Source organism: Mobula hypostoma, chromosome 8 (genome assembly GCF_963921235.1).
Source record: "Mobula hypostoma chromosome 8, sMobHyp1.1, whole genome shotgun sequence".
Classification (NCBI taxonomy): domain Eukaryota; kingdom Metazoa; phylum Chordata; class Chondrichthyes; order Myliobatiformes; family Myliobatidae; genus Mobula; species Mobula hypostoma.
Window position 1 is genome coordinate 109946652 of NC_086104.1, and position 20657 is coordinate 109967308.

General features: G+C 40.8%; 1 protein-coding gene across 2 annotated transcripts in view; it reads left to right on the top strand.

The window, feature by feature from the left end:
- Nucleotides 1–1639: 1639 nt before the first annotated feature.
- The window catches only part of kif25 (kinesin family member 25), a 315794-nt gene continuing 296776 nt past the window's right edge, over nt 1640–20657 (top strand). Inside the window, exons 1-5 of one of the 2 annotated variants that reach the window (XM_063056604.1) lie at nt 1640–1732; nt 4844–4909; nt 5811–5924; nt 8448–8583; nt 10721–10824. In XM_063056604.1, the coding sequence (XP_062912674.1) occupies nt 1673–1732; nt 4844–4909; nt 5811–5924; nt 8448–8583; nt 10721–10824 (480 nt within the window). In that variant the 5' untranslated portion in view covers nt 1640–1672. The remainder of the gene's footprint in view (nt 1733–4843; nt 4910–5810; nt 5925–8447; nt 8584–10720; nt 10825–20657) is intronic. The other variant, XM_063056605.1, reaches the window with a different exon arrangement.

Below are 20657 nucleotides of genomic sequence, written 5' to 3' on the forward strand. Positions count from 1 at the left end.
ATCCCCCCTCACCCACCCACCTGGCATTAATTATCACCTTCCAGCTTGTATTCCTTCCCTCTCTCCCCAACTTCTTACTCTGGCTTCTTCCCCCTTCCTTTCCAGTCCTGAAGAAGGGTCTCAACCTGAAACATTAACTGTTTATTCCTTTCCATAGATGTTGCCTGACCTAAGGAGTTCATCCAGCATTTTGTGCATATTCTCTGGATTTTCAGCACCTGCAGGATCTCTTGTGTTAAGAATCTCAAGTACCTGCATTTAATTGACTGCTTCTCACACAGCTTCTCCTCACCTCATTCCCCTCAACTGCCCACCCACCTTCCCCTTCACCTGATCTCATCTATCACCTGTCGGCTTGTACTCTTCCCTCCCTCCCCCACATTCTGGCTTCTTTCCCCTCTCCTTCCACTCCTGATGAAGGGTCTTGGCCAGAAATGTTGACTGATTATCTTCTCCATAGACATTGTCTGAGTTACTCCAGCATTTTGTGAAAGGCCTAGATACAGTCAACTTAGAGAGGATACTTTAAATAGCTGAAGAATCTAGGAACAGATGGCACAGCCTCAGTATAGTAGGACATACTCTAGAACAGAGATGAGGAGGAATTTCTTTGGCCAGAGGATGGTGAATCTGTGATATTCGTTGCTACAGATGGCTGTGGATAGCCAAGTCATTGGATATATTTAAAGTGGAGGTTGAAAGGTTCCCAAAATTTACCAGGAAAAGGCAGGAGAATGGGGTTGAGAAGGAAAATAAATCAGCCATATTCAAATGGTGAAAAAGACTCCATGAGTTGAATTGCTAATTCTGTTCCAATGTCTTATGATATAGGGGATTATCAGAGATGTAGTAGCCACAACAAGGTAACTTATTTTGAAGGGGCAAACTCACTTAAGTCAGAGATGGGCAGATGTTGTTCCTTGGGACTAGACCCCTGGGGCCTCTGATGAGATGGCACCAGAATAACAGAAAAAGGATTTCTATAGATACATAATGGAGAGCATTCTGAGTGGTTGTATCGCCGCCAGGTATGGAAGCCCCAGTGTACAGGATCTCAAGGGACTGTAGAAAGTTGTCACTTCAGGCAACTCAATCACGGACAAGAGGAGGACCATTACCAAACAGGATATGCCCCGTTCTCATTACCACCACCAGGGGTTTAGGTACAAGAGCCCGAAGACCCACACTCAACGATTCAGTAACAGCTTCTCCCCCCCCCCCCCCCACCGTCAGATTTCTGAATGGTCCATGAACACGATCTCATTATTCCTTCTTTTGCTCTATTTATTAATTTTTAAAATTTTCAATAACGTTATGTTTCTGACAGCGCAAAACAACACATTTCACGTCAACTAAGTCAGTGATTATAACTCTGATTCTGGGCATACCAGCGGGGAATCGCGGATGATGGGGTAAGCGGGAGGTTCAAGCAACTGTGCCTCACCTCATTCTCTGGTCTTACTAAAGTCAATAAATGTTCTTATTAATAAGAAACGTTCAGCAAACCCGCCGTATTTTCCAACCAGTGCGTTAGACTTCATTGCCGCAATTGGGAGCAACGGTCTGTTCTCCCGCCACTCGCCCGCCCCGACCAATCAGAGTGGTGAGCGCGTGTCAGCGGATTGCGCCGGCGCGGAGGCCCCCTCCCACTCCTGGGCGCGTGAGTCGGCGGATGACGTTCGCGATGAACGTGCTGGAGCAACGGCACCGGCAGCTCGAGCGGGCGATGCGCGTGAGTGGTGACACTGGGGCAGAGCGGGGACGGGGACGGTTATGGTCCCGGTCCCTGTCCCTGTCATTGATGTTTATGGTGGCCTTGGCTGCAGACTCTGTGTGGAGAGAGTGTATATTGTAATCTTAATCCACAATTTTAGCTTTCGTTAGTTATCTCCAGCGCTTGAGTGTTCTTTTGACTAGTAATCACCAGTCTTTAGCTAGTAGCTTTTCCCTAATCTTTGACTATTAGTCTCTAAGTGTTTGTATAATAATCTGCAGTTTTGTTACTGATAATCCCCATCCTTTGACATTAATTCCCACTTTTTGTCTAGCAATGCCCAGATTTTTTTTATTAATATGAAGAACAATAAAACAAATGGCAGATGCTGGGAAATAAAAGGCAAAAAATGTGGTAGTCAACAGGTTTGGTAGCATCTGTGGTGAAAGAAACAGTAAGCATTTCAGGTTGAAGATAGTTTTCAGGACTGGGAATAAGGGAAAAGAAGTCTTCATTAAAATGCGGTGACAGGGTGTTGGAATGGAGAGAGAGAGAGAGAGAGAGAGATAGGAGCATGCTGTCTCTGGGGTCCAATGATCCTGGTTCAATCCTAACATCTGCTTTGTCTGTATGGGTTTCTCCTAGATGTGCTGATTTTCTTCCACATCGCAAAGGTTTGCTTTAAAAATCAGTTATTGGGTTAGTTGGCTGTTGTACATTTACTCATGGGTAGATGATTTGCGGGTGATACAGGGTTGATGGGAATGCCTGAGGGAAATAGGGATTAGTATACTCAGGTGCTCATTGTTGGTGCTAACATGATGGGCTATACAAATCTGAAGCAATTTCTCTCATTCTATCTGAAATGGTCAAAGTTGAGTTTATTTATGCACAAGTGAAATGGAAGATTTACTTACAGCAGTATCACAAGTACATAGCATGATATAACCAGTTGACAAGAAAAATAAATTTTGACAAGAATGTGGAATTAGAACAAAAAAATCAATTTTGGTGCAAAGTGATGAAAGTGGTCATAATGTTGCTAAATTCTAGTGTTCAGGTTGATTCAAGAACCAGATGGTCGAAGGGAAGTAAATGGTCTTGAACCTGATGGTCTGGTTCTTCATGCTTCTGTACCTCCTTCCTGATGGTAGCTGTGAGAAGGTGGCCTGGCCAAGATCGCTGGGATCTTTGATGGATGTAGGTCTTGCGCTAGTGCCTTCTGTAGATAGTATTGATGGTGGGGAGGGATGTGTCTATGATGTACAGGCTTTCTGTCTCTCTGGCAGCTCGAAACGAGCTTTCTGTCTAACACTCAGAAACATGACATTTTATAGAACTGGCGAAGCAAAGAACAGTCAGTTCCATGGATATTCCCACCAAATCAGTTACAGCAAAACTTAATTACCAAGATTAGAGAGTACACTAAATCACGTGTTTTAATTACAGACAAATTCCCTTATCAGTAAAACTTGAATAGACAAAGATAGGAGCGTAGATCAATATGTGAACTCATAAGACATGATGTATGCAGCATGTGTGAACACAGCCCACAGATAGTTCTCAAAGGGACAACTGTGAGTTGTTTAAAAGAAACTGAAGGCAGTTTTTTTTCAGTCAAGGACAGTCTCTCCAACTTTTCACAGAGCAGAACATACACAAGCTGGCACCTAATTTTAACCTGCTATTTAACAGAATCAGAGAATCATTTCTTACTTCCCCAACACTCTTAAACTTCATCAATGCAACCAGTCAGGACACTTTCAACAGAACACCTGTGCAAGTTTGTTAGTGTTTGGTGACATTCTTAACCTCCTAAAGAAGTAAAGATACTGGTGCATTTTCCTTGTGATTGCTTCTTGCGCTGGGCCCAAGGCAGATAATCCAATTTGTTAACACCCAGCAATTTAAACCCTCTCTCCTTCTGGAACTTTGCTCACTAGTACAAAGCATCCACCCTACCACACCCCTCAGTTTGAAAACACACAAAAAAAGCACTACAGATGCTAAAACAAATGCTGGGCACATTCAGCAGTATAAGCTACATTTGTGAAAAGAGAATCAAGATGACAGTTTTTCTCTCCACAGGTGCTGTCTGTCCAAGTGAATGCGTCCATCAAACTCACTTGAGTATTTGCCAACCCTGTTCAATGTTTCCTTATGAGACAACTCCTTTATCTCAGGAATTAACCAATGTTAGTGCACTGAACCATATACAATGCAAGTTTATGCCACTTTAATATGGATGCCAAAACAGTTCCTCTGGCATTTTGGTGTTGCTCTTGATCCCAGTCTTTTGTGCCCCCAACAAGAGAGTGTACATTTTGCTCAAAGCCAAGAGCCCTAACCTTAATGATATGGTAGAGATTCTGGGCTTGTTTTCCTCCGAGCAAAAGAAGCTCAGGAAGTGATAAAGTTATGTTAAATTATGAGGTCTAGACAGGCTGGTAATCAGAATCTTTCTCCTATGGTCGCATTATCAAAAACGTAAGGTCATGGGTTTAAATGAAGAGGAAGGAATTTTAAAGGGAATGTGATTTTTACACAGAGACTTATGTCTGAAACTTGCTGCTAAAGGAAATGGTGGAGTCAGATACTACATTTAAGAGGCATTTGGACAGACATTCAAATAGGCAAGACATTGAAGAATGCGGGAAAATATAGATGGTCAAAAAGGATGGGATGGATATGATGAGCCAAAGGGCTTGTTTATGTGATGTACAATTCTGACCTGGTGCTGTGCGGTGCGTCACTGTTGCATTAGCAGGTGTGACTGTAACACTTAAGGGCAGTCCTGCAGGATTACTTGCACCAGTCTTGTGCAGAATATATACTTTATACTTTATTGTCGCCAAACAATTGATACTAGAATGTACAATCATCACTGCGATATTTGATATGCAGATAAATAACTTGAGTATGCAACCGTGAAATGTAATTTAAAAAAATCTGGATCTGTCCTATCAACTTGAAGCAGTAATCTCTTGCTAATCTTTGCTGTTTGTCCTGCTCAGTGTTCCCAGTACTTCCTGTTTTTACTGCATGTTCCAAAAACTGATGCATTTTGCCTTTAGATTGTTTAAGCTGAGAAGTAAATTTTAAAAAATCCCTTGTCTTCTGTAATTTCAGGGCAAGGAAGAAAGGATTGTTCAGCTAGAAACTGAAAATGCTCTGCTTCACCTGAAACTGGCAAAAGTAATGTTTCCTTTTAATATACCATACAACAAGATAGGGTTACTCAAGCTATATGTTTCCTTCTTGCAGGGAGCCAAGCACCCTTTGAATGGCTGCAACATCCTCCAGACAGTATCATATATAGCAATGTGTTAAGTTAATGTGAAGGGAGTATTTGAAAGTTGCACCATGAAGTTTCTCAGGTTTGAGATGTCTTCATGTCTGCGTCCTTCTCTAGGTCCACTGGAGGCTGAAGAATGCAGACTGTCTTAGGGTTGGATAACTGTATGTGCATGGGTGAGAGGGAGAAACGGGAGAATGTTTTGCTGCTGTTGTTTTGTTGTTTGTTGTTCTGAACATTGTGGGCTTGCTATTTTGGTGCCACTTGCAGGCTGGCCTTATCACATCCTTAGGTGTGTTGATTGTTAACGTAATCGATGCATGTCACTGTATGTTCAACGTACATGTGATAAGTGAATTTGAATCTTGATTATTGCAACATTACACCTTTCTCAGGTATAAATTGGTTGCCTGAAAAGTGACTGAATAACTAGCTAGTAACAGTGTTCTGAAAGAGCAACAGTTTATCCTGTTACCCGTACAATATCAGATCTAAAATACAATTTCAGTCAAATGTCTTTGTACATTCACAATAATGTGTAATATCTATTGACTATCACTTGAAAATCTTGTACTGTCTTCTCTTTGTCCTAAACCATGAGAGTGAGTGCCATTATATGTAAAAGTCATAGTACATTTTTTAAATTCTTTATTTAGCAGTTTTTCTCACACATAATTTATATTAGATGATACTACTACTTTGCATATTTTATACTTTTACCAAGTAGTATGTAAGGAAAAGAATAAATATATCTTATTCAATGAATTCCATGACTGTGTAAGTGTTAATCTGTTTAAATAGTGTCATGGATCAATGAGAGACAGTAGAGAAGAAGCAATGTGTTCACACAGGCATTTAGAGGATATGCAGGTGATTCAGAGAGATGTCAGTATTCAACTGTTTGCAGCAATAAAGGTAAATGCTGTTCTGCTTAGATAATTTATCATGTTTCATCCCAACCTTGTGAGATCATACTTTGTAAATTCCACGCAAATCACTATTTTTTTGTGACAGAGAATTGTTGGCACAATTAGTTCCACATGAGCAGAAAGCTTGCCTTCATCAGTTATCTAATTATCTTAGGATCACCAAACCAAGGAACATTTACAATACTGGAGGTCATTTGCTCCATTGTATGCACCATATGTTACTGATCACTTCTCCCATTGACTTGTGAGCAATGAAGACCGTAAGACACAGGAGTAAAACTGAGCCATTTGGCCTTTCGGGTCTGCTCCGCCATTCAATCATGGCTAATTTATTTTCCCTCTTAACCCCTTTCTCCTGCCTTCTCCCCATAACCTTTGGCACCCTTACTAATCAAGTTATCAACCTCCACTTTAAATATACCCAGTGACTTGGCCTCCACAGCCGTCTGTGGCGATGAATTCCATAGATTCATCGCCCTCTGGCTGAAGAAATTCCTCATCTCTGTTCTGAAGGTCAAAAGAAAGGTAGTTTGCCCTCAGCAGTAATTGCATTTTTTAGCAAAGTGTTAGTAATTATTAGAATCTTGAGAAATAAAACACTGCACATGCTGGAAATCTGTAGTGAAGGAGAAAATACTAGAAGCACTCAGCAGGTCAGACACACATCTGTGGAGAGAAAAGTAAATATTTCAGGTTTTTGATCCTTCCTTGTAACTGGGAATGTTTTATGGAGTAGGTGTTTTATTTGTGGAGACAAGGGAGGGATGAAGGGGACAGAGGGAATACCTAGATGGGGCAGAGACCAAGAAAGGCTGAATGACATTAGTGGTTATTGTGCCTGCTGAGAGAGGGCAATGAATTACGTCTGATTTGATTGGAGGAAATGAATAAAAACAAGAGACAGAAACAAAAAGAACAACAGTACGGATTTTAGAAATCTGGACGAGAATTTTGGAAGTACTGAGCAGTATTTCTGGAGACAGTACTTGTCTGTCATTGGACAGTGTAAAACAGAGCTAATGTTACAGATATTGACCAATTGGCAAATTGTGTATGTTCGTCTTCCTTACTTGCGTGATCAGTCACCATTCACAGTAGAGGTGTTAAAAGTCAATGGAAACTACAAGCTAATAGCCTGTGATACTTTGAAGTTAGTAAAGTAATTGACCCCTAGTTAGTGTTAGCTAAGGCAAAAATTTGGTGAGCAGAGACGTTATGTTAGAACCATGTACTAAATACCACTCTGCCAAGGACAGTTCCAGGACAGGCTGTGAAAGGAGGGTTGGGCATGGGGCTAGTAACCCCATTCCATTTTAGAAAAGCAGTGCTACAGAAACACAAACAGAAGCTCTAAAGACCTTATTCCTGGGAGAGGGAGGATTTTTGAAGATTGGCTATGCCTGGGACAACTTGAAACAGTGGTCCAAGATGGAGGACTCTGGCAAGCTGCAGTCAGTGGTTTATGCCCCTGTAGGGATGATAGGCTTGAGAAAAAGGAGGAACATGTACAACATTGCGATTGCAGCTTGAGAGCCAAATACAGTTCTGGTCTCCACATTACAGGAATGATGTGATTGGACTGGAGAGTGTACTTGGATGTGTATTTGATGGTCTACTGTGCTGGAAGAATGGGTTTGTCACTGTCTTTAATGGGCAGACACAGTAGGATGTAAAGCTTCCTTCACTGTAATAAATTTTCTCAATTTATTTAAAGGATCTAGTGCTTTCCTGGCATATATGATGGATATACACTTCTCGAGCTTCCAGCCAGGTGCAGGTATGAAATATAACTGAAGTTTTCATGTCAAACTCTGCCACCTCTGTTGTTCATGAAGAAAATGGTAGAGTTTGTTATCAAAACGTTGGTTATACTGTAATTGATACCTGTACCCAGCTGGAAGCCTGAGAAGAGTTTATATTTCTCAGATTTCTTCAGAAGTAATATTTTATATGGCTGTAAAGAAGATGAGTTCATTTAAATCCACCTACACATACAGAAGTTCTAAAACACATTCAGCTATCAAAATAGTTAATCTGTACTTTTCATTTCCATGTTGTGTGGAGGTAACTGAAAGAAAACGTTTTTTATTTGTAAAGCAGTAAGGTTCAATAATTTTAAATTTCACTGTTTAACTGACTAAGTGTCATCATTTTCTGAATGACACCATCTAGACTGGTATTGGCATCTTTCTCACCCTCATCCCCTCTCTCATTGAAGGAATTAGTTTAGTTATTAGGTCTAATTGCTTGTTTCATTAGTTCAACATGACATATTCCTATACTATACTGTTCTATTTTCTACAGTAGTGCTTATATGAAGCATTTAAAAATATTTTTATATAGTTTTTACTGACTGTAATTTTAAATGAACAATGGTTAATAAAATATACATACATAGTATTTTAAGATGTTAAAATAACATGAATTTCTCACCATTTATCTTGTGATAAAATGTTTGCTGAGCTTTCAAGTCCTTCTCAATAATTTTGTTTCATCTGTACTTGTGCAGGTCTTGAAGCAAGAGCTAAAGTCCTTGCAGTCACTGGCTAAAGACTTTGAGGAGTTTCAGGAGAAGTACAAGACAGCTTTGAAGGAATTTTTATCTGCCACTGAAAAACAACATGTGAACAATGTGGATGTGAATCGTAAGCATAATGCTATTAAATATAATTTGATAAAGTTTTTCATTCAAATAAAAAAAATCACGTTCCCAAGCTTGACAGAGTTTGGTATGTGAAGCAAGTTGTGGAATGTGTGATTTCCAAGTAAATTTATTATCAAAATATGCATACTATATACTGCGCCTATACCAAGTATTCACCCCCGCCCCCCCCCCAGAAGTTTTCATGTTTTATTGTTTTACAACATTGAATCACAGTGGATTTAATTTGGCTTTTTTGACGGAGATCAACAGAAAAAGATACTTTTGTGTCAAAGTGAAAACAGATCTTTACGAATTGATCTAAATTAATGGCAAATACAAAACACAAAGTAATTGATTGCGTAAGTATTCACCCCCTTCAAGTCAGTATTTAGTAAATGCACCTTTGACAGCAATTACGCCATTGAGTCTCTTTGGATAGGTCTCTATCAGCCTTGCCCATCTGGACACTGCAATTTTCCCCTTTCTTTTTTACAAAATTACTCAAGCTCTGTCAGATTGCATTGTATCATGAGTGAACAGCCCTTTTCAAGTCCAGCCACAAATTCTCAGTTGGACTGAGGTTTTGACTCTGACTTGGCAACTCCAGGACATTAACTTTATTGTTTTTAAGCTACTCCTGTGAAGTTTTGGCTTTATGCTTGAGGTCATTGTCTTACTGGAAAACAAATCTTCTTCCGAGTTGTTCGCTTGCAGACTGCATTAGGTTTTCATCTGGGATTTCCCTGTATTTTGCTGCATTTATTTTACCCTCTACCTTCACAAGCCTTCCAGGGCCTGCTGCAGTGAAGCATCCTAACAACATGATACAGCCACCACCATTCTTCTCAGTAGGAATGGTGTGTTTTTAATGATGTGCGGTGTTCGTGTACATAGCCAAACAGAGCATTTAGTCTGCTGGCCAAAAAATTCAACTTTGGTTTCATCAGACCATAGAACCTTCTTCCTGCTGACTTCAGAGTCTCCCACATGCCTTCTAGCAAACTCTAGCCAAGATTCCATGGGAATTTTTTTCAACAGTGGTTTTCCCTTTGCCACTTCCCCATAAAACTGTGACTGGTGAAACACCTGGCTAACAGTTGTATGCACAGTCTCTTCCATCTCAGCCAATGAAGCTTCTAACTCCTTCAGAGTTGTCATAGGTCTCTTGGTGGCCTCCCTCCCTAGTCCTCTTCTTGCACACTCAATTTTTACAGCCTGCTCTAGGCAGATTTATAGCTGTGCCATACTCTTTTCATTTCTTTATAATTGAGTTAACTGTATCTAAGGGATATTCAGTGACTTGGAAATTTTCTTGTATTCTCTTTTGACTTGTCAAAATTTTCTTTTGAAAACTTGAGAAGTCAAATTTTCTTTTGACTTGTGCCTTTCAATAACCTTTACTTGGAGTTACTTGGAGTGTTATTTTCTCTTCTTGTAGCTTTTGCCAGGATACTGACTCATCAGCAGTTGGAACTCGCAGATACAGGTGTATTTTTACTACAATCAATGGAAATATCTTGACTGCACATGGTGATCTACATTTAACAAATATGTGACTTTTAAAACCATTTGGCTGCACCAGTGATGAATTGTGTGTCATATTAAAGGGAGAGGGGTGAATACTTATGCAATCAATTATTTTGTGTTTTATATTTATAACTAATTTGGGTCACTTTGTAGAGACCTGTTTTTACTTTGACATGAAAGATTTTTCTTTTGATCGGTGTCAAAAAAGCCAAATTAAATCCACTGTGATTCAATGTTGTAAAACAATAAAACATGAAAACTTCTGGGGGTGGGGTCACGAATACTTTTTATAGGCCTTGAGATTTATTTTCTTGCAGGCATCCACAGTAAAATAAAGAAATATGGCAAGGAGTTTACAAAATGTCTCATTGATTTTGATTCAGAAGGAAGGAAAATTATTCACTATTTAAAAGCCTGATTACTTTTGCTGTATGTGAGCACGTACTGAGATATACCCAGAATTAATGGAGTGTGGTAGTTATTCATGAAAAAATACTCCACCAGAGTTAATGGGATGGGAAGAAAGTGGTGGAAGCAGGGATCTGAGGCAAAGTCTGTAGAAGAAAAAGCAGCCAGAATAAAACAGTTATTCTTCTCATCTGTGATTACAGAACTCCAAGAGCGAGTCTTTCAACTCGAAAAATCTCTTCAGGAAGTTAATGGTAGATATAATGCTGAAAAGCAGAAAAGGAAGATGCTTCACAATGCCCTCACTGTAAGTACTATTCTACACATTGTCAAACAACCTCAAACAAAATATAATTGTGTTTGCATTTACTTTTTATATTCTAATACGTTACATAAAATATTCGTTTATCAAATTTAAGGCAGTATATCAATTTCCATTTTTTATTGGAGTATAGTAGTAGTCGCAAACCTTTTTAAGCCCAAGATCCCCTACCTTGGCCTTAGTGAAAGGCAAGATCTACTCACTAAATCGTTTAGAGAAAAAACAACTCAGATTGTACTTCCAACTTGGAGGCCTTTTATTTGGGCTAATTGTATTTGAATTACCTAAAATGCTTTTGTCAAATTTTCAAATTAATTCAACCAAGAAAGCACTGTAACTAGCATATCAAATAGGCCATAGCTGTCTTTCTTTAAGAATATTACAATACTTCATACCTTTTGTAGTAACTTCTACTTTGAAAAAGGACCACTCGACAACTTCATGTCTGGAGGAACAACTTTATCTGGGACGGCAAAACCAATGCAGTGGAGGGGTTTCTACATACATGTGCAGAAAAGACCGGAAATAAAACCCTGCAATCCCGGAAGCAACCTCTGTTTACAAACAGCTTTCCGTAGTGGGAGTATTGCTATATTACCATTATCCTAATTGGTATTAACTTATCTTTATAATGCTCACATTACAGCACTTTTCCCCCTTTAAATTCCAACATTCCCCAAATGTAAAAGAACTGGGAAACAAAAAACAGTGGTGTCATTATCTTGCATACCTCTGAAACTTATACCAGTATCTCAGTAACAGTTTACCAATACAAAACACTTGAAAAACGTGGCAGATTCAACATTCAGTCTAACAAAGGAAACTGTCCATTCAAATATTCAGTTTGCGAGGATGCTGTGCTGAAACAGATGAAAATTATGAAATCTAAGTACAGGAGCTGTCTTACTGACAGACATCTCACAGACTGTCTCAAACTGGCTGTCTGTAGTTATGAGCCAAATTTCAGGGAACTAGCAGAAAGTATTCAGCCCCATTCATCACACTGAGTGCAACAGTCAATTTTTATTCATTTATTTTTCGTGTTGAAATAAAATTAAATAATGAAACATAGAATTAAAGGTGTTGTAATGTGAGCATTATAAAAAAAAGTAATGCTAGTTATAATAATATTTCCAGGTTGCAGGGTTTTACTTCCGGTCTTTTCTACCGCGGTGCATGGTGGGGGAGCTACACACGTGCACTGGGCAGAAAGATCGGAACGAAAACCCCGCAAACCGGAAACAATTTCTCTTTACAAACAGCTTTCAGTAGCAGAAGTATTGCTATATTACCATTATCCTAATTAGTATTACTTATTTTTATAATGCTCACATTACAACAGTATTTGTGTATTTATTTTTCATTTTTTTCGGGATAGAAACATAGAAAATAGATGCAGGAGTAGGCCATTCGGCCCTTTGAGCCTGCACCGCCATTCAGTATGATCATGGCTGATCGTCCAACTCAGAATCCTGTACCTGCCTTCTCTCCATACCCCCTGATCCCTTTAGCCACAAGGGCCATATCTAACTCTCTCTTAAATATAGCCAATGAACTGGCCTCAACTGTTTCCTGTGGCAGAGAATTCCACAGATTCACCACTCTCTGTGCGAAGGAGTTTTTCCTCATCTCGGTCCTAAAAGGCTTCCCCTTTATCCTCAAACTGTGACCCCTCGTTGTGGACTTCCCCAACATCGGGAACAATCTTCCTGCATCTAGCCTGTCCAATCCCTTTAGAATTTTATATGTTTCAATCAGATCCCCCGTCAATCTTCTAAATTCCAGAGAGTATAAGCCTAGTCGATCCAGTCTTTCATCATATGAAAGTCCTGCCATTCCAGGAATCAACCTGGTGAACCTTCTTTGTACTCCCTCTATGGCAAGAATGTCTTTCCTCAGATTAGGGGACCAAAACTGCACACAATACTCCAGGTGTGGTCTCAGAAAGGCCCCGTACAACTGCAGTAGTACCTCCCTGCTCCTGTACTTGAATCCTCTGGTTATGAATGCCAGCATACCATTTGCCTTTTTCACCGCCTGCTGTACCTGCATGCCCACTTTCAATGACTGGTGTATAATGACACCCAGGTCTCGTTGCACCTCCCCTTTTCCTAATCGGCCACTATTCAGATACTAATCTGTTTTCCTGTTCTTGCCACCAAAGTGGATAACCTTACATTTATCCACATTAAATTGCATCTGCCACACCTCTCCCGTGACGGGGCGGCTGAACTCGAACGTCCAGAGGTGGCCTGAGCGGTACTCAGTTGTAACGGGACCTCTCCCCACCCTCATTTTGTGCGTCTCTCCCTCTCCCCCCCCCCACCCATTTGCTGTCCCACAAGCCTGGAAGAAGAGGACACCCCTTCGATCCCCGCCGTGCTGGTCACTTCTCTGCCTGGCCCAGCTCCAGAGACGGGTCCCGGGGAGCGGGAGGGAGCCCGCAGCTCCCCGCTCGCTCGCTGCCGGCTGCGCTCCTCACCGTACCTGGTCGGCGCCCAGCAGCTCGTCCACAGGCACCTGAGGAGGGCGGAAAACGGGACGCGGGAGAGGGGTCAGGCCCAGGCCCCAGATCCCGAGTGGGAACTGGCCATCCGGGGCCAAATCCAGGCCTGGGACGCGGGCGATGAACAGCCCGCAGGGCGAGAACTCAAGCCCTGGGACTCCGACATGAAACGCCTGGAGAAACTTCTGAAATGCCCCCTTCACTGCCACTGCCACTGTGGGGTAACCGGAATCTCTGGAGCAGAAGGCCCCGAATCCTCAGCTTTGCTTGTTTCGGCAGCAGGGGCGAGGTTGAAGGCGGGATCTACTGGGAAGTCTCAAAGATCGACTGGTCGATTGTGATCGACCGGTTGGCAACCACTAGAGTGCAGGATATTGCCACATATTTTGAAGAACACTGTTTTATTTGAGGTTTTTGGTGTGAAATGGTTGAATTCGTTTATTCATGGGACTCAAGACTTCTAGAGTGATTTGGGCTCCAATTCTCTTCATAGTTCAGCGACTATCAATAGCTTTAGTTAACCCACAATTCTGCAATTGAAATGTCAAAGAAATATTACATTAATAAAAGCAAAGACTAATTGTTATTACCAAAGATAATCTCTAGAGTTTAAAGCTAGAGTTAAGATGGCAATTGGAAAAATATGCAACTTGGTGTTTATATGCCAACATTCATAGCTTATATTTCTTAAAAAATTCTATTGATGCAATTTTTTTATTGAATTTCTATGAGGAATGTTTTACTTTCTCACAATCAACATTTAAAGATCCTGTCAAATTGAATTTTATCCTTTTTATTGTTTTTAATGCACATTTAAAGACTGTTCAATAGTTACTAACCCAAATAAGATACATAAAATGTTTTCATGAGAAAGGCTTCTACAGCTCCGAAATACCACCACCAGGTTCAGGAACAGTTATTACCCTTCAACCATCAAGCTCTTGAACCAGCGTGGTACGTTCATTCACCTCAACTGTGAACACAACCTATGGACTCTTTTTCAAGGACTCTCCAACTCATGTACTCAGTATTTACTAATTAATTTATTATTATTGTGTATTTGCAGTTTGTCATCTTTTGCACATTGGTTGCTTGTGTTTTTTGTAGTTTTTTTATTGATCCCATTGTGTTTCTTTGTATCTACTGTGAATGTCTGCAAGCAAATGAATTTCAAGGAAGTATATGGTGACAAATACATACTTAGATAACAAATTAACTTTGAACTTTCTCCAATTAATGTAAACATATAAAGAGAACTGAGAGTTGTGTAGTCTTACATTTTTATCATCTTCTTCCTATTAGTATTTGGAAGAGATCAATATATAGAAAAATCATTTAAGTAATTCACAAAATAAACCTTGGACAGCAAGGTTTACTCCAGAAACAGGTGCACAGGCAACTGTTAATTTCCCTGCAGGAATCAGAAATACTGCATACCTTAGGGCCATGTGTCTGTTTTAATACATTGATTTCTGTCAGTTGATGCTGTTGTAAAAGATCTTGGGAGGTTTTATTCCCTGAAATGTGCTAAATAAGTGCACTTTTTACATTAGGCAATAAAGGGTTTGGCATTTGTACCATGTGGTTATTTGTTTAGATAGGAGTAAAATTCTGGAATATTCTTTCTAGCAACTAATCTAACACTGCATGAGCTCTATTCTTACCTTTCCCTCTACTTTACTAATTTACTAATTAGGCTATCACTAATCCTATCATCATTAAAATTAATTAAACATTTGAAAGCTTATATTTTTAGCCTTTTAATATTTATTATTTTTTCTGACTGAATTAATTTTTGAATATTACTAACAAAGCCAGCATTTAGATACCCTATTGCTCAGCCTTAGATACCCTAGAGAGGTGGTGATAAGCCAATTTCTTTAACCACTGCAGTCCTTCTCGTGAAAGCATTCCCACTATGCTATAGGTAGTGAGTTGATAGGATATATGCCAGGTTTCTACGGGAAGTGAAGGAAGAGGTTAATGCATCCTTGGGAATGATCATTGCGTCCTTACTGGCCATAAGAGTAGTACCAGCTGATTGGGCAGTGGCAAATGTTATTTCTCTGTTTAAGAAAGAAAGAAAGGATAACCCTGAATTGTAGACCAGTGAGTCTTACTTCAGTGGTGGGCAAATTATTGGAGAAGATTTTTAGAGACAGGATTTAGAGTCATTGTCTGATTAGGGATGTCAGTATGGCTTTGTGAGAGGCTAGTCATGCCTCATGAGCCTGATTGAATTCTTTAAGTATGACAAAGCACATTGATGGAGGTGAAGCAGTAGATGTGGTGTATATGTATTTTAGCAAGGCTTTTGGTAAGGTTTCCTTTGGTAGCCTCATTCAGAAAGTCATGGGTCATGGGATCTAGAGAAACTTGGCCGTGTGGATTCAGAATTGGCTTGCCCGTAGAAGGCACAGGGTGGTTTTAGATTGAGCATATTCTGCTTGGATGGCCTGCAGGTTTCTGTTCTGGGACCCCTGCTCTTTATGATTTTTATAAATGATTTAGATGAGGAAGTAGAAGGATGGCTTAGTAACTCTACAGATGACACAAGAATTGGTGGAGTTAAAAATAGTGTAGACAGTTGTAGGTTACAACAGGACATTTGCAGAATGCAGAACTGAACTGGAGAAGTGTAAGCTGATTCAGTTTGGAAGTCTAAATTTGAAGGCAGAATAAGGCTTTATGGCAGGATAATGTAAACACAAAGTCTGCAGATGCTAGAAATTCAAAGAAACATACACAAAATGCTTGAGGAACTGAGCAAGTTGGGCAGCATCTATGGAACTGAATAACAGGATTCTTATCAGTGTGGAGGAGCAGAGAGAATTTGGGGTCCACGAAAAAGGATCCCTCAAAGTTGCCATGCACATTGATAGAGTGGTTAAGAAGACATATGGTGTGTTGGCCTTCATTAGTTGGGGAATGAGTTCAAGAGCTGCGAGATAATGTTGCAGCTCTACAAAACCCTGATTTGACCACACTTGGAATATTGTGTTCAGTTTTGGTTGCCTCATTATAGGAAGGATGTAGAAGCTTTAGAGAAGATACAGAGGAGATTTACCAGGATGCTGCCTGGTCTCGAGAACTTGTCTTAGGAAGACAGGTTGAGCTAGCTAGGGCTTTTTTCTTTGGAGTGAGTGAGGATGAGAAATGACTTGATAGCTATGTACAAGATGATAAGAGGTATTAGATTGAGTAGATACCCAGGGATCTTTACCAAAGGTGGAATGGCTAATACGAAGAGGCATAGTTTTAAGGGCATTTGAGAAACTCTTAGATAAGCACATGGATGATGCAAAAAATGGAGGACTGTAGGAAGGAAGGGTTAGCTTGATCTTAGAGTAGGTTAAAAGGTCGCCACAACATCATTGGCCAAAGGACCTGTACTGTGCTGTAGTGTTCTATATAAACCTACTCCATGATCAATCTACTCTTTTCTCTTACTCAACACATAGCCTTCCATTTTTCTTACATCCATGTGCCTCTCTAAGAATCAATCTCTACTACCGTCTCCATCAGGGCATTTCATGAAACCATAAGACATAGGAGCAGAATTAGACTATTTGGCCCATCAAATCTGCTCTGCTATTCCATCTTGGTTGATTTATTATACCACTTAATCCCATTCTTGTGCTTTCTCCCCATAACCTTTGACATCCTGACTAATCAAGAACCTATCAATCTCCACTTTAAATATACTCAATGACTTAGCCTCCTCAGCTGTCTGTGGCAATTAATTCCAAAGATTTACTACCCTCTGGCGAAAGAAATTCCTCCTCATTTTAGTTCTAAATGGACGCCCCTGTATGCAGAGGCTGTGCCCTCTGGTATTAGACTCACCCACTATAGTGAATACCTTCTCCACATCCACTCTATCCAGGCCTTTCAATATTCGATGGGTTTCAGTGAGATCACCCTCTTCTAATCTCCAGCAAGTATGCCCAGAGCCACTAAATATGTTAACTCTTTCTTTCCTGGAATCATTTTTGTGAACCTCCACTGAGCAGCACATTTTTTTTTAGGTAAGGTGCCCAAAACCGGTCACAATACTCCAAGTGCAGTCTGACCAATGCCTTATAAAGCCTCAGCGTGACATGCTTGCTCTTGTATTCTGTCCTCTTGAAATAAGTGTAACGTTGCATTTGCCTTCATTACTATCAACTCAGCCCTCAAGTTAACTTTTAGGGAATCCTGCACAAGTACACCCAAGTCCCTTTACATCTCTGATTTTTGAATTTTCTCCCTGTTTAGGAAAAAGTCTATGCTTTTATTCCTTCTACCAAAGTGCATGGCCATACACTTTCCTATACTGTATTCCGTCTGCCACTTCCTTGCCCGTTCTCCCAATCTGTCTGACTCCATTTGCAGACTTCCTACTTCCCAAGTACTATCTGCTGTTCCAACTATCTTTGTATCGTCTGCAAATTTGTCCACAAATCCATCAATTCCATTTTCAAAATCATTGACATGTAACATGAAAAGAAATGGTCCCAGTACTGTTCCTGGCGGCACACTGCTCGTCACCGGCAGCCAACCAGGAGATCCCCTTTATTCTCACTCATTGCTTCCTGCCAGTCAGCCAATCTTCTATCCCTGCTAGTATTTTTCTGGTTCTTATCTTGTTAAGCAGCCTCATGTGTTATACCTTGTCAAAGGCCTTCTAAAATTCAAGTAAGCAACATCCACTGACCATCGTTTGTCTATCCAGCTTATTACTTCCTCAAAGAATTCCAACAGATAATCAACCAAGATTTCCCCTTCAGAAAGCCATGCTGACTTTGACATATTTTAACACTTTGGCCCATTTTATCACATGCCTCTAAGTAACCCAAAACTTCATTCTTAATAATGGACTCAAACAGCTTCCCAACCACTGAATTCAGGCTAAGCTGCATATAATTTCCTTTCCTCCTCCCTCCCTGCTTAAAGAGTGGAGCGACATTTGTAATTTTCCAGTCCTCTGGATTTCTGGCCACCCACCACTCTAAAAGAAAAAAGTACTTCTGACACTTACCTTAAACTTCCCTATATTCACCTTAAATTGATGTCCTCTGGTATTGGCCACTGCAGCCCTGGGAAGAAGATGCTGACTCTCCACTCTATGCCTCTTGATACAGCACTATCAAGTCACCTTTCATCCTCCATCTCTCCTAGTACACTCAACCCCTCTTCATAAGACATCCTGGTATCCTGGTAAATCTACTGTGCACCTTTGCTAAAGATTTAACATCTTTTCTAAGATAAGGCAACTAGAACAGTACTCTTAAATATGGCCTCACCAAGGTTTTAAACAGCAGCAACGTTAACCCTATGGCTCTTGAACTCAATCCCCCAACTAATGAAAGCTTTCTTCACTCTCCACGCTCCATGTCATCTGCATCTTAGTAACCCACCCCTTCATTTCCTTATCTAAAGTTTGTTCTTGTTTCGTATGACATTGCATCTGCTTCTGTCTGTTCGAGAGCTAGGGTTGGATCAATCTTTGTGTGGCATCTCATTCACTGCCATTCCAATATGGATGGCCCTGAGTTGGCATTGCCTGATGGAGTCCTTGCAGCACACAAGTCTCCACATGTAATGGGAGATAAGGAGATGGCAGAGGAACTGAACGAGTATTTTGCATCAGTCTTCACTGAGGAAGACATCAGCAGTATACCGGACACTCAAGGGTGGCAGAGAAGAGAAGTGTGCGCAGTCACAATTATGACAGAGAAAGTACTCAGGAAGCTGAATAGTCTAAAGGTAGATAAATCTCCCGGACCAGATGGAATGCACCCACGTGTTCTGAAGCAAGTAGCTGTGGAGGTTGCGGAGGCATTAGCGATGATCTTTCAAAAGTCGATAGATTCTGGCATGGTTCCGGAGGACTGGAAGATTGCAAATGTCACTCCGCTATTTAAGAAGTGGAAAAGGAAGCAAAAAGCAAATTATAGACCTGTTAGCTTGACATCGGTGGTTGGGAAGTTGTTGGAGTCGATTGTCAAGGATGAGGTTACAGAGTACCTGGAGGCATATAACAAGATAGGCAGAACTCAGCATGGATTCCTTAAAGGAAAATCCTGCCTGACAAACCTATTACAATTTTTTGAGGAAATCACCAGTAGGCTAGACAAGGGAGGTGCAGTGGATGTTGTATATTTGGATTTTCAGAAGGCCTTTGACAAGGTGCCACACATGAGGCTACTTAACAAGATAAGAGCCCATGGAATTACGGGAAAGTTACATAAGTGGATAGAGCGTTGGCTGATTGGCAGGAAACAGAGAGTGGGAATAAAGGGATCCTATTCTGGTTGGCTGCCGGTTACCAGTGGTGTTCCACAGGGGTCCATGTTGGGGCTGCTTCTTTTCACATTGCACATCAACGATTTGGATTATGGAATAGATGGCTTTGTGGCTAAGTTTGCTGACGATACGAAGATGGGTGGAGGGGCCAGTACTGCTGAGGAAACAGAGAGTCTGCAGAGAGACTTGGATAGATTGGAAGAATGGGCAGAGAAGTGACAAATGAAATACAATGTTGGAAAGTGTATGGTTATGCACTTTGGCGGAAGAAATAAATCGGCAGACTATTATTTAAATGGGGAAAGAATTCAAAGTTCTGAGATGCAACGGGACTTGGGAGTCCTTGTACAGGATACCCTTAAGGTTAACCTCCAGGTTGAGTCAGTAGTGAAGAAGGCGAATGCAATGTTGGCATTCATTTCTAAAGGAATGGAGTATAGGAGCAGGGATGTGATGTTGAGGTTTTATAAGGCGCTGGTGAGACCTCACTTGAAGTACTGTGGGCAGTTTTGGTCTCCTTATTTAAGAAAGGAAGTGCTGACGTTGGAGAGGGTACAGAGAAGATTCACTAGAATGATTCCGGGAATGAGAGGGTTAACATATGAGGAACGTTTATCCGCTCTTGGACTGTATTCCTTGGAGTTTAGAAGAATGAAGGGAGACCTCATAGAAACGTTTCGAATGTTGAAAGGCATGGACAGAGTGGATGTGGCAAAGTTGTTTCCCATGATGGGGGAGTCTAGTACGAGAGGGCATGACTTAAGGATTGAAGGGCACTCATTCGGAACAGAAATGCGAAGAAATTTTTTTAGTCAGAGGGTGGTGAATCTATGGAATTTGTTGCCACGGGCAGCAGTGGAGGCCAAGTCATTGGGCGTATTTAAGGCAGAGATTGATAGGTATCTGAGTAGCCAGGGCATCAAAGGTTATGGTGAGAAGGCGGGGGAGTGGGACTAAATGGGAGAATGGATCAGCTCATTATAAAATGGCGGAGCAGACTCGATGGGCCAAATGGCCGACTTCT